This window comes from Cucurbita pepo, chromosome LG08 (genome assembly GCF_002806865.2).
Source record: "Cucurbita pepo subsp. pepo cultivar mu-cu-16 chromosome LG08, ASM280686v2, whole genome shotgun sequence".
In the NCBI taxonomy this organism is placed as follows: Eukaryota; Viridiplantae; Streptophyta; class Magnoliopsida; order Cucurbitales; family Cucurbitaceae; genus Cucurbita; species Cucurbita pepo.
Window position 1 is genome coordinate 1,981,139 of NC_036645.1, and position 14,431 is coordinate 1,995,569.

At 37.6% G+C, this 14,431-nt stretch overlaps 2 protein-coding genes and 1 pseudogene across 2 annotated transcripts; 1 reads left to right on the top strand and 2 right to left on the bottom strand.

Moving 5' to 3' along the window:
* Positions 1–380: 380 nt before the first annotated feature.
* On the bottom strand, positions 381–4,004 carry LOC111800557 (stAR-related lipid transfer protein 7, mitochondrial-like). Its single transcript, XM_023684306.1, has 6 exons — positions 3,433–4,004; positions 2,807–2,966; positions 2,084–2,260; positions 1,920–2,003; positions 1,330–1,411; positions 381–1,224 (listed from the first exon to the last, which is right to left on the bottom strand). The coding sequence occupies exons 1-6, from the start codon at positions 3,816–3,818 to the stop codon at positions 794–796; spliced, it is 1,320 nt and encodes a 439-aa protein (XP_023540074.1). The 5' UTR covers positions 3,819–4,004; the 3' UTR covers positions 381–793.
* A 3,074-nt stretch (positions 4,005–7,078) lies between these two features.
* LOC111800997 lies at positions 7,079–8,282 on the top strand (annotated as a pseudogene).
* Positions 8,283–8,649: 367 nt separating this feature from the next.
* LOC111800783 (ureidoglycolate hydrolase) lies at positions 8,650–11,384 on the bottom strand. The gene is made up of 10 exons (XM_023684629.1): positions 11,040–11,384; positions 10,869–10,954; positions 10,713–10,787; positions 10,502–10,630; positions 9,900–10,292; positions 9,726–9,817; positions 9,562–9,624; positions 9,230–9,470; positions 9,089–9,129; positions 8,650–8,967 (listed from the first exon to the last, which is right to left on the bottom strand). The coding sequence occupies exons 1-10, from the start codon at positions 11,247–11,249 to the stop codon at positions 8,870–8,872; spliced, it is 1,428 nt and encodes a 475-aa protein (XP_023540397.1). The 5' UTR covers positions 11,250–11,384; the 3' UTR covers positions 8,650–8,869.
* Between the last annotated feature and the right edge of the window lie 3,047 nt (positions 11,385–14,431).

Consider the following 14,431-nt stretch of genomic DNA (forward strand, 5'->3'; position numbering starts at 1 on the left):
TCCTCCTGTCATAAGTGGTCGTTGATGTTATTGTTTCGGCTTCATTCTTCCTTGGAATGGTTTCAGATCTTCTTGCTACAAGGAACGAAAAGATGGGGCAACCAAATTTGACAAATGGAAATAAGATGTTGAATGGAGTTAGGACCCCATTTTGGCACTAAATTCACAGCCCCATTTATTAGGTCTTTGGTTAAAGGGCCACAGCCGCCAGGGACAGTGGCAAGCAACCACCAATAAGGTCCATCTTTCTGTCTATCAAATGGACAATGTACCATTCCTTCGCCTATCATATTAAATTTTTGGGTCATTCCTAGTTGTCAAGGACCATGACTAGACCACTTCGTTGATGGCTAAAGGAGAAAGAAATGGCTCGAATTGGGTTGGGTTTCTCCAAAAGTCATCTACAAACAATCAAATAACCGAGTAGTCCTAGAGTTCAACAATCTTAGCTTTGGATATCAATACATTAACAAAGCCCCCCCATTAATTTACATATCCACAATCCTAATCAAGCTTAGAGCTAAACACAAGCATGATCTGATTAGCTGCAAAGGTTGATTCAAGTCACAACTGAGTTCCATTACACATGCCATACAGCAAAAGACTGACATATAAAAGCAGGGAGCTCAGGAATACCGGAAGTTTGTAGAGGTTGGCTCTATCACAGCCATTCAGAAAACTTGATCATATGCTGTTAATCTCTATATTGGTTGATGCGTCCGTCTACTATAAGAAACTTCTCGAGCTTCAAAATGCATTGAGATACAGATTCTGCGCCGAATTTAGACATCTCTCACTTTCGAGCCATTCTCTGTCCTGCCCCAAGTAACAAGGCTTTCCCAATTGCACCTGTTCGAAGTCCACAGACTACAGCCACTGCCCCACCAATGACTATCCATTTCCAATCTAAGCCAGAATCATTTTGGTGCTTTCTCCTCATTACCTGAGTTCGTACTTCACCTGATTCTGACTCTGAGGACTCCGAGCTTCTGTCAAAAGCAATCTTCGTGGTGATTCTGGCCATCAGTGCACTTCTGGAAACAGAAATGTCTGATTTCCTAGCGTTTTGGTATGCTCTGAAACCAGAGTGCAATTTTTTGACAGTTCCCCACATTCCGTGACGGACTCCCAACTTAGCCACATCCTTGGGGATTCCCATATCTTCATAATGCACTAGGATAACCTCAGTAGCAGACCTCAATCCATCTCCTTTACGAGACTCCACTGTCATTTCCAAATTTATGAAGTTAGTATATTAATTAAAACGAATTTTCACGTGAAATCCTGCAGTTTTCTGAAAGAGGAACAATACATTATCTTAATCCTCACCTGCCCTGATGATCCAACTTGAAAAATAAAGATCAACACGCCTAGGTTTGTCACGTCTGGGTAAGCTTGGATACTGTACGCCCTGAAGAAATAGTTTCACGTTTCAACTTAATCACATCAAAATACGAGCAAAGGTCTTGATTAACAGGGAGCATGTAATCATAGTCCAATTCTGAAAGTCAGCAAGGAATGCTTAGTAATTCTATAATTTAGTATAGATCATATAAATCCGTTGGTAATTCGTTTTGACTGGACAAACAGCCAATTGTTATAGCGTTCGGTAATCTACAAAGAGGCTGAACTTGATCAATTAAAACCAGTTGCTAATTGCTATTAATTTTTTTGATATGTTCTTCCCTCTGATAATACATGTTTCCATGGAAACTTATTGCCATCCTAAGGAAATTTCGGACATCTGGCAGTCCAGGTATACAGCCATGTCAGACTGAATAACAGTGTATGATAGAACTTATCTAAAAAAGTACCTAAAATAAGCCAGGGAGGGGGAGGATGGCTAGATCAAGTACAGACAGCGTAGCTAGCAACATAGAGTAGCAGGAGAAATTCCTAGAACACGGTGGAATATATACCTTTGTTACACAATAGTAAGTTTTTGCAGCCTCCCATATTCTTCGACCCATGACATATTCTCTATCACTGCAGAAAAAGGGGAACTGCAAAATGGAAATACAATTGAGGCATTTAATGGTACCATACAACAATTACATTCAAGTATCTCCCATGTCTTACAAACCTTCTTAATCCAGTGCACAATCATGGTCCCTGTATGAGGGCATTCATCCAATATCTTGACATACGTAAGCATTGGATCCCATTTAGTCCGAAACTCATCGTCCCAAAAGAAATCTCTGACCATCTCTGGAGTTGCATCCTCAAAGACAGTTCTACTACGATAAACTGTTGGTCTGTTCTGGTGAGGAGAAAAAAAAAAGATGTGGGAGCTTTATGTTACATCTAAAACAATAAAATGCAAAATTGAAACAGCTAACAACAACAATTTGAAACAGCTACGTATTCCCCATAGACAATGGTTCAATACTATATGGTACAAGCACACAAAAGGTAGAAAGAACCCACGGTGGAGTTCAAACATAACAGTGTGGTACCCTACAAATTTCAGAACCAAATTTTTTAGTTTAAACAGGGAAGTTTAGGTTCTGATATTAGATCATAGCTTTGGAAAAACAGAACACAAAAGATTAAGTGTAGAAAAATTGTGATTTCTTAATCATAGTAAAATCTTAACGAAAAATTTTGAAGTTCCTAACATGGGAAAATGATTTATAGAAAGGGGTTCAAAAGGAAATAATAAAAAAAAAATGTGCAAAATCAAGAATTCTAAAAAATGGCAAAAGACTAATCCAAATCTGGCAAGAAAGAAAAGGAAAATGCAAGAAAGCTCTTCAAACTTATAATAGGAAACACAATCTACCATCCACATAGCTGAATACCATACCTCAGGCTCAAGGCGCCAAGCTTCATATGCGAAATTTGGGGTCGACCTTTGCATCATACCTTGCCATTCTGCCGGTTCATCCCTTCCTTCAAGCAGTTGCAATAGGTGATCTAAATCATTCTCTGTAACAATATCCTGCTCTTTTTCCACTTCATTATTGCTGAAGAAGTGGACAAGATAATTACCATCAGAAACAGTTTCATCTTATGGCATCCATAATATGATTACAACTTGTTCTTCATTTGCCTTTAGCGAGGGTATTAATTAAAGATATTGTTCAATGAAACCCAAATCCTTCGTAGTTTAACAGCAACCAGGATCGAGCAAAGAAAGAAGGAAGCAATTGATCATCCCTTGGTTTCATAATTGAAAGACTAAACGTAAAAAGTTGGAATGTAAAAATTTTTCCAAGAAAATTCTAACTCCGCCTCAACAACGCCGCAAGGATTTTTCAAAGCAAAACAACAGGCAAACCATTAATGTCAATAACAGGAGTCTAGACGAACGACGAAACCTCATAAATTCAACAAGCTCAAATACCGTCAGTTACACACAGAATTAAAAGATTGGCAAATAAGTGACTAACCACAAATATTGATACGCAACCAAATAAATTTCATACTCACGCAATTACACCTCCGCTCCCTTCTGCCGAGTGCTTCAACGTAGAAGCCACCGGAGAATCCGAGTCCGCTGGCGCCGGCGGTGCTTTCCTCTTCCAATAAAAATTGGACCAAAGAGTCCGGCAGACCGAGAAGGCAGAGAGAGCCGTGAAGGCCAACCAAAGCCGCCGAGCTCCAAATCCGGGAGGAGCAGTCCACAATAATCTGAACTTGCTCCGAAAGCCGAGGAAAACCAATCCCGTCCACCGAGGACGCCACGACCATCCGATAACCAAGCCGATCATAACAGCGAGCCAGATCGGAACTGCACATAGCAAAATGTCGACAAATGTTTCGGCAATCGAGGGCCTCTTCAGAAACTCAACAAGATCAAAGAAAATTTCCTCCATGATTCAATTCCTCCCAATGATTTCCAAAAGAACTGGAACAGAACTACCACATCCAAAAATGAAATCGAGCGCCTTGTCTCCTCTCTCAGTAATCGAATTCCACAAGGTTCTGCCCTCTGAGAGACGAGATTCTCGAAAGAATTCGACACAGAGAAACAAGAGATAGAGAGAGAGAAGAGGGGTCTCAGGTCGGCATTTTGTTTGTCTGACGTGGCGGCATGAGAGCAGTTGATGCGTTTCGTTGTTTCACGGGAATTTTGGCGCGTGGACCAAACGATAACCTTCAATTGGACACTTTAGATATATTAATCGAAACCATTGATTGGGTATGGGAGCAGGTGTAGTCCATGTGCATGTGTCGCGCGTGGTGGGTTATGGTGTAGATTTTTAATTATTGGGCCAACTTGGGCCGCTTTGGGCCCAAGATAGACCTTTTTAAAATAACCCAACATGAACCATCCATGTATCTGTCTACATCTTTAGAAAATTTGATTTTATTTAAATTTAAATTTAAATGTAAATACCTTATTTTCTTCTCATTTATAGTTTAATATAATTGAAATCAATATTATTAAATGTTACCCAATTACGGTCGAGCTAAACTATTATAGTGTTTGTGGTTAGGTAGTTGAACTGCCAATTTCTCGTCTTTATATAAATTAATATTTACGATATAAGTTAGATTATTTATTGTATTTAATTAATCTCTGTCTTTATATACATAATTATTTATGAGTATGATGTCCACAGACTGGGGCGGAGACAGAGAACTCTTTTCCATTTTTGTCCTCGTAAAATTTTTCATTTATTTTTATGTGTCTGAATGGAGATTCTTCTAGAAAATTCAAGCAGATCGGTTCCTCCTGGGTTTTTTTTTTTTCTTTTCCATTCTTTTAAAAACAAACTTTTCTAAGCTTTTGCTTTAGTCAAGCCATAAAAATAATAATAAGAATAAGAATAATAATTTATTTCAAATAATAATTTATTTATGGAAAATAGTTATTTTGATATTGGTATGAAAAAAAATTAATAATAAAAAAAAATTACAGCCATTTTCTCAAATTTATGTCAAATTTCCTTTTCTATTCCCTCTTTTTAGAAATTACCTTTTGTTATTTCTTCAACATTTTCTTTAAAACTTTTCTTTTAAACCTTTTCAAATTTGAAAATATTGCATTATATTTTACCCATATTTTTTTCGACCCAACACGACTCTCAACTCTGAACCTTGGTTCAGGGTTAAATCTTCGATTGTTCATAATATAAATAACCCTAAAAACCCGATAAGAAAATCACGAGAGATCTTAAAATAGAAGTTTTGCGTTTCTTAAAGAGGTATATTTACATACTTTTGCTCGTAACTTCTACTAAATCTCGATCAAGAAGCTACACATACGACCCATAAAACTACTCGAGAATTCTAATCGGAAGAAGATATATGTTTTAATCATGACATTAAAGATTAACAAAAAGAGTGCGTGACATCTAAGATATGCTTTACGNCTTATAAAGTGAAAGGTCTTGAAAGCTTCTTCATTTCAGCTCATATTATTCTTTGTAACTCTCTGCAAGCAAAGCTAATTTGCCTCTTATTTTATAACATCTTTTTCACTTCCTCTTCTCCTTTTCCTCATAAACAAAATTAGGGTTTTCCCAATGTCTTAAACCCGAAAGAAAAAAAAAAAAAAAACTTTACCGTTGCTCGAGTTTCTGCAACTTAAGGGAGGAATGAAGCCTAGGCCGACATCCTCGACATCGATCTATGGAGGAGAGGAGAATGACGATACTCGTTTCTTTTTCAAGTTGGGGGGAATGAAGCCTGGTCCGACATCGTTACCGTCATAGGAACGATAATGAACGGTGTCGAACCAGACAACATTCCCCTCAACAATTTCACTGAGAAAACGAGAAAGAGAGAGAGATTTGGAACTATTTGATATAGAGATGTTGCAAGGAGGCTTTATATACATGAAAGGGAAGAGAGAGAGAGAGAAGCAACAGCTTTTCACACACAAACACTCACTCTAAAGCATGAGTTAACTACTTCAATGTCTTGTCTTGCTTGTGTTAGTTTATATTCTCTAAAGGATATAAGACAAACCCTTTTATCATAACCTAAAAAAGAAAAGAAGAAAAAAGACGTTCTTGTCTCTCTTCCCCGTACCTCAAAGAGGAGCTTCTATTTGCTTTTCGACATAGGTTCTTCAGAGCAAACACGAATCACTAAAAAGCGTTTTAAAGAACGAGTATGAGTTCTTCTTCTCAAGATCCAACCAAGTTTTTCATTGCTTGAGATATAAGGCAAGTGATTTTGCTTTCCGTTATGGTTCGAATCTACGATACTGTACGAAATGTTCGAGATACGTTACGTTTAAAATGGGTTTAGAGTTTGGTGGGGGAAATTAAAAACCATAATGAAATGGGACAAATAGAGGAAAAAAATGGTGTAAGCTTGGGGTAAAGGCAAGAGCTTGTTATAGGCACCAAAGTTAAGGCTAAATAAATAGTCCCACATGGAAGTGTTTGCAATTTTCAGAGCCATTGAATTGAACCAATCTTTGCTTTTTTGTGTGGAAGCTTTTGTCAATGAAGGTTATTTGGTACAAAAGTGAGTGCCATTTAATGACCTACTTAATAAGTTTGGTATCACCAATAAGTCTGGATCGAGATCTAAACATAATTAAACTAGTTAAGACATTTTTGTATGAGACGAACCTGTTATAGGTTCGATCCTGCCATTTTCTTGTGGGTCAGTAGATCATATTATAGACATGAGTGTGTGGGTCAGTAGATCATATTATGGGCATGAGTGTGAAACGTATAAACTCATAAGCTTTTTCGTCTACTTCCTACCGTGGCAGCACTCAGGCTTAACGAAATGAAGATCTTTCTAAAGAGATTCAATTCAACATCGAGCCACTTTACGCTCAATCTCTTTATTATTATTTTTGCTTCAGAAGCCTTTTTATAATGAGGCATAACGTAGTCGTGAAAAAAGAGAAGAAAAAAGGAAAAGAAGAACGAAAAAATCATATCCAACCAAATATCGATGGGACCCGTCACTTTCGTATCGAAATAGTAATGCAATATCATTTTAATATATAGTTAGCTGCATTTTACTTCAAATTATAATTTGTCACATGGTAGTTGAAACTGTTATTTAACTAACAAAATTAGGTAAATTAGTTTTATGTTGCGATTTATATTTCGTTACATCTAATTTTTAGTGTATATCATTGAGTCAAAATTAAAATATTTTTTTAAGGTTATATTTGTAATTTCATAAAATTAAAGGTGGGAGTCTGGGATTTTTCGAAAAATTTCAGGGGCGGACCAGTCACCGGATAATGCAGTAACTGCCGGTGTATACCTTAACTGCCCAAACGCCGCCGTCGAAACAAACACTGATTCCGCGGGATTCTGATTTTCTTCAACATTCTTCGCCCTCGCAACTCTTTATAAATTACTCCTGCAATTCGATTCCATTCTGCCAAACTTCTTCTCAATTTGTAGAATTACAGTTTTCTTTCAGCGATTCGGCAATGGAGTCCGGCATGGTCATCTCAGAAGCTACTACTGAGGTTAAGAATGCAATCCGCAATGAGGACGAAAAGCTCCTCGTCGTTGTCCCCGATGGTGAGGTTAAGGAGATTGGTGTATTGACCGAGTTTAAGAAGAAGAAGAAGAATCAAATTTAGGTTTCCAATGTCAAGAAGCCGTTCTTCTACTACTACAATCTTTTCAAGGTATTCTATTGTTGCTTCCGTAAGATCTTGTTTGTCTAAACCACGATATCGAGAAACACTGTTGAATCGACTTCTCTATTTAGCTTCCTCTTTAGAAAATCAAAATCTGGATTGATTTTACGTTTCGTTTTGTCGCAGAGGTACATTAAGCAGTACAAAGAAGTTGAGCTCTCTGCCTTGGGAATGGGTACGAGTTCTTGAATCCTTTCTTTTTTTCACAACCTAGTTCACAATTCGATTTAAATAACTGGTACGACTTCCATGGATTCATGGAATACAGCTATACCAACTGTAGTGATGATTTCTGAGATTCTGAAGAAGAATGGATTGGCATTGGAAAAGAGTAAGAAAATTTATCGAATCCGTTGCCATTAAATCTTTGAGAATTTGGCACTCTCTAAACACTTGTTTGGAAAATAATCTGTAGACTTGACGATATCTTCTGTCAGTTTGAAGAACGGGGAAAACGAAAGGCTGGTAATGAAACCTAAGGTTAGTGCTAAGATTTTTGATCCACTGTTCAATTTTTTGGGTCTTTCGTTGGGATGATGCGTTCTTTAACATCTGTGCTAGATTGAGATTTCACTAGTAAATGCAGAGAAGATCAAAAACATTACAACTGCTACAACAAGTAAAGATTGTTGATACAAGTTTTGATAGCGTAGTATCACTCCGCGTCTGCCTTTTCTTGTTGTTTGCCTACTTTGTTTAACCTCTAGAGTATCCTATAAGAGATTAGATATTTGTAAGGGAACAAGCTGTTAGACGAACACGACTCTCCACAGTGGTATGATATTGTCCACTTTAAGCATAAGCTCTCGTGGCTTTGCTTTGGGCTTCTCTAAAAACCCTCATTACCAATGGAGAGAGTATTCTTTGTTTATAAACTCATGATCATTCCCTAAATTAGCCGATGTGGGACTTTCATCATCCAACACAGACGAGTGTGAACTGCAGATCTTTTAGTCGAAGCAAATTCAATCCAGATAGAACCTAAGGAGAGTAGTTTCTGATTTTTCCCACACTACTCTCCCAACGAGGTCGATAAAGATTGGGTAAAGCTGCTGATTTCTTTGTAATTGAAATACCAACTTCAAATTGCAAATATAATTGGATAAACAGACTGATCCTTGTCTCTTTCTTTTGCATTCACACACACTAATCATCTAGTTCTGAACTCACCCACCATGAAAATTCAGTAATGGGAGAAAATTCAAACTTTATTGTAAACAAGTTCACAGGGAACAAGGCTCCAATGAAACAAGGACGTGAACAATCAACTTTACAAGAATTTGGAATAAGATATCACTGCAGGGACAATTTGGCAAGGGTAAGGGCCAATACCTTGACTCCATTTGATATATCCTGGGGAGAGGAGAATTCTTCAGGCTTGTGGCTGTACCCTGCAAAAGCAGTAGCATGGAAATTGACTCAGATTTTCTCGATGGCACAAGCTCAACTCATTATAAGGTTAGGTGCTTCCATCTTGTGCTATTTACTAGAGGATACAGAGTAGATTAATACCTTTATAGCAAGGAATGAATATCATACCCATTGGGGATATCCTGCAAGGTTGTGCAAATGCAAATTCAGCATTGTTCACTGAAAGAATACAGAGAAACTAATAGCTATGTATTTAGAGAATTGATGATAAAACTCTGTAACCTGGCCATAAACAGTGAATCATGGTATGCTCTGCTAATCATCAGCTTGTGTGTGAGATTGAGCTCTTTTGTTGAAGAAACCATTGCCTCTATTACTGATTTGTCAGAATGTGCTGGTGGATCCTGGTTTATAATTTTGAATTCTGATAGTTTGACCCGTCGCCTTTGAGCTATTTCAGTTGCAGATTCATGAATCTTGTTAATGACAGTATTTCTGCGTTCTTCATCAATGTCTCTGGTGTCTGTTACCAGACAAGAAAAAACAATGAAGATGAAGTACACGACCATCATGCAGCTAAACAAGATAATCAAGAGTTACAACAAAATCTCAACCTATTTCCAGATGTGATTTGCTTGGGATGCTGTTGATTGCTCCAGGATGCAGCTCCAGAATACCTTGAAAAGTTTCATCTAATCAAGATCATGTTCTGAAAGGTGGGCAGATATAGGATGATGCTAGGACAAGACATAATAAACACTTGGTTATGAAGAATTACCAACGGTACCGACAGTATCGATCGATCCAGAGCTCAATACATGCTTCTCAACTGCTAGTGCTAGCTCAGCTGCTGCCAGTCCAGCGTCATTTCTGATCAAATAAGAAGTTTGGATTCCAATTGTCTGTGATGAAAAAAAAAAACAAAGAAATGTTGATGGCTATATAATTTCACCTATATGGCATCAGTACAGCACCGGCATGGCCTCCAGTGCCTTCAAACTCCACCTTTATACTAGCAGGAGCTGCAATGGCAGTCACTACTCCTATAGATATACCTTCTTCCTCCAGAATGGGCCCCTGCTCTATGTGCAATTCCAGGAAAGCAGAGTAACTTCCTTTCTTCAGAAACACCGTTGATATCTGAGCTGAATCAGTCAAGTACCCAGCAGAGCTAGCAGCTTCAATAAAAGATATATTCTGAGCATCAACAGTTGTCTCCAAAGCTTTAGCAAGTGCATCACTCCCTGCCATCAAGCGGCTACCCAAGCAGCTGATTCCAAAGCGTGTAGGTTCCTCAGAGGTAAAGAAGATAATTTCTAGAGACCTCCTTGGTTTGAACCCCGACCTGCCAAATTCTAAGTCAGCCCCTTGAAAACTACAAAGATTTTATCTGGTTTGGTGGGGAAGCGTTTGGTAGGGAGCATCTTTATAAGACTGTGGAAACCTCTCCTTAGCAAATGAGGGAAAGCCCGAAAGGAAAAGCCTAATGGCTTGGTTCGTTCCATTTAGTTTGAGAGACCCTTTAAAACTGTTAGTAAAAGTAGGATATCGAACCTTTTCAAGACATTGATGGCTTCTAAAGCACCCAATACACCAACAACTCCATCGTATTTGCCAGAGAATGGAATTGCATCAACATGAGAGCCTGTTGCAACGGCAGGAAGCAAAGGTTCAGAGCCCTCCCTGCATAAAGTAAACAAGACTAGAGATGTTATGCATAATACAATACTCTAATGACATGGGTGACCATTGCAGATTCACTCACCATCTGCCGAATATGTTACCGACAGCATCCTCTCTAACAAAGAGACCAGAGTGCCCCATCAAGTTCTTGACATACCTGCAAGCACATAACCATTCTCATTTTGGAATGAACAGAGAAGAAATACAAAGAAATTAGATGAATAGCCGGAGTCCATGCCTTCGCGCCAACACATCCTTTTCAGAGTAAAGAATCCTGGTAACCGATGGGGAAGGAGAATCCGAGAAAGTAGAAAGCTCCTCAATCTAAATGCCCAAATCCGCAAAACAATTAATTAACTAATACATCCGATGAAAACCCAGTACGATTAGGATCCATTTAAGTCCATACCTGTTTCACCAAGGAATCCGCATCGACGAGGAGAGAAGAAATGGGGTTTGGGATAGAAGAGGAGGAAGGCTCGTGAAGAGGATAGCCGGAGAAAGCCTCCATGGTTCTGATGCTTGGGTCCTCATGATTCTGAGCTAAGGCCAACGAAAAAGGTGCGAGGAAGATGAAGTGAAGTAGGAGGGGGGCGATGCATTGGTGAAGAGGAAGCATGGTGGGTGATGATAGCGGGGGAGGACAATGATTGGACTCCAAGGGAAGGGAAGTGGTGATGGAATCGGGGATAAACCGGCCCGTGACTCGTCCGCTGGGTGCCTGCAAATTCGACGCTCGCCTTTACAATTTTACTCGTGTGAGCGTGACTGTGACATTCACTTCGTTGTACGATGAATTCTTTATTTATTTTTCTTTTTTTAAGAATCATTTAAATTAATGGTTGATCGGCCCAATGAGTTTTCACTACAATCTAACCATTATTAAAAATATCATTAAATTTTATTTTTTCTTTTTCTAAAAAAAATACATTTTAATTTTCAAACTTTTAATAATATTCTTAAACTTTAATTTAATAGATAATCATCAATCATGGTCTTATTATATCATACCTCTTAAACTTTCCATTTTTACTATAAAATTTCAAATTTATTAAATTAGACTTACTTGTTTACTATATTTGTCAACCCAATAATTTCCAAAAAAAAAAAAAAAAAAAAAAANGAAGTTTCTATCAGCCAACCCAAATAGAAAATTCAGTGTTTCTTGATCGTAAATGTGTGAGTGGTATGAACTGTTTCGTGATTTACTTCAAAACAAAATAATTAGAATTAGACTCGTTACACTGAAATGTATATTATCAATATAAAAGATTTGTCGACCTATAGTCTAGTATTAACCTAGTTTAAAAGTTATAGCTTATACGACTTATAAAGTTATATAGCAATCTTTCTTGAGTGTATATTGGTTATATCAAGAGATTATCATCTTTTACTTTTATTTTACATTGATTTATATTTCATTTTTATTCATTTTATTACGAACTAAGTTTTTTTTTTAAATTTAAAGATGTGTTCGAAGATGAGCTAAACAGGTTCAATATGAATTGCATATTCCGTTGTCCTATTTACCTTTAATGCAGTTTGAATTTTTGAATAATGGATTTATGTGCATTAAATCATATGTTGTCATGTAACATCTGATGAATATAATGTCAAAATAATTGAATTCAACACCACGTAACAATAAAAATAATTCAATGCCCCAAAATGAGGATAAGTAGGACAACACTCACCGCTATGCTACAACGACAAACATATAGAGTAGCTGAGAGTAGTATAAATATTATCATCTCGGAGACCCGAAACATAAGCACTTAGAGCAGTAAAAGAAGAGACCAAAAGATGTCTTCATGTCCAGGTAATAGACTCACAACTCATGATCCTCGCTTCTCTTTGTCTCTGTGTCTGTGTGTGTGTCTTAGGAGATGTGTTTTGGCGACCAGGTAAGAGCTCATGGCCGCATCTGGTGGGGGTGGGCGGCTCAGCCGCCAAGGCCATTATCGAGAGGGAGAATCCGAACGTGAAAGCCGTCATTTTGGAGGTGGGAACCCCCGTCACCAAGGACTTCCGCTGTAATCGGGTTCGGATTTGGGTCAATAAGCGTGGACTTGTTGCAAGCCCACCTCGAATAGGCTGAGGCCCAAGCCCAAGCCCAAACCCAAGCCCAATATAAAAATATATTTCTCTTAACTACGGGAAGGCCCAAGCCCATTACCCCAATTACTAAATAAAATAAGTTTTATTATATGCCGGAATAATAATTTTTAAATTCTGTACTTTTCAACCTCAAATAATAATAATAATAATAATAATAAAATCAGATTTTGAAAATTTTAGAGTAAAATTTAATAAAAGTGATATCGTTATTAATTTCAAGGGTCACCAAACAATGCCGTACACGCATGGAATTAGTACACAAAAATTCAAAATAATAAAGTTTAGATATTTAAAAAAATTAATGTAAATGATTATGTGGGGAAACTAATGGGATTATATTATATTATATTATATTATATGATATTATATATATTTTTTCATGTTCTTTTCCTCTGCCTAAAATAACCAAACTTCACAATTCCAATTCCAATACGTAATTCCATTTCAATTCTAAATTTTTAATATATTTTCTTCTAAATATATATTTGTTCAAAATTTTAAATATATATATATATATATATATATATATATATATATATATATATATATATATGTATGTATATGTATAAATGAGGCAGAAGAGGGTGCCGTGAAGTCAAGGATGAAGACAAATAATATAATCTTCGTCCTTAATCTTGTTTTGTTAACAACGGAAAATCTTTCTCTATTTTTCTTAATTTTCGCTCCATTCAAGATCTGCAAGTTAAATCGGTAGATTGTGTGTCGAAAAAATGAATTTTATTTTGAGTTCAAACAATAAATTCAATTTCTATTGACATATAGATTTTGCTTATTTACATGACAAGAACACAAATAACAAAGCAATCTTGCAATGAATTCGATATGTTACATGATGGCTAACTGATCTTCTAGCTTCCAAGAATCCAAGTGGGACAATAAAACCAACTGTTTGCATTCTGAATGGAAGAAAGCAGATGGGGTAGAGCTTCAGATGAGAGCCTCGACGACACGAACAGGGGTGGCATAGCGTCGGAGTGTGCTCGGTCGTTGCTTTGAACCGTTGCCAGCGTAGTGCCTCACTTCGAGAGGACAGCCAGGGCCGTTGGTGCCGGGAATGAACGTGCAACCGGAGGGGCCAGAGGGTGGCACTCTGACCCTCTGAAGAGACTGCAGCTTCAACTTCAGCTCCAGTTCCAGTTCCCTTCTTCTCACCATTGCTGGCTTCTCATGCAGTGTCCTACCAGCTGCGTTTGGCAGAAGCTGCAAGAGAAAAAGAATGAAAGCCATTGACAGAGTTATGTGCAGAACTCCCATATTTGTATTTGTTTTTCTTCCCGTTTCGAGGAGTTTAATGTAAGAAAAGTTGAGTTTGTTGATGGGGTTTTGCAATGATATTTATAGTAACAAGAACAGTGTCAACTTTTGGATAATTCTACAAGCTGCAAGGTTTTGACCAAAACCTCGACACAAGCAAATGCGTCCTGTCCTAACCACTAATATGGGAAGTTATCTTTGAATTGCTAACATTGATGATATGATATGTATGCATAAGGCATGATGTATAGCAACATTATAAGAACGAGACGGGGATTGCTCGAGGAAGTTTCCAGCAACGTAGTCAAAAGGGAAGAACTTTGTTTTGCTTTGCTTGTTTAGCAACAGGGATTTGTCTGTGGTGAGATTTCAGGATATTGTTCGTGTACGAGCGCTATAACTGGTTGA

Coding starts and splice junctions, on each gene's coding strand:
- LOC111800557 (XM_023684306.1), bottom strand. CDS start 3,818: ATGGAGGAAATTTTCTTTGATCTTGTTGAGTTTCTGAAGAGGCCCTCG. Junction 2,967..3,432: donor GGGAGCGGAGGTGTAATTGC/GTGAGTATGAAA, acceptor CCACTTCTTCAG/CAATAATGAAGTGGAAAAAG. Junction 2,261..2,806: donor CTTGGCGCCTTGAGCCTGAG/GTATGGTATTCA, acceptor TCTCCTCACCAG/AACAGACCAACAGTTTATCG.
- LOC111800783 (XM_023684629.1), bottom strand. CDS start 11,249: ATGCTTCCTCTTCACCAATGCATCGCCCCCCTCCTACTTCACTTCATC. Junction 10,631..10,712: donor GGTAACATATTCGGCAGATG/GTGAGTGAATCT, acceptor TACTTTATGCAG/GGAGGGCTCTGAACCTTTGC. Junction 9,818..9,899: donor GCTGTACTGATGCCATATAG/GTGAAATTATAT, acceptor TTATTTGATCAG/AAATGACGCTGGACTGGCAG.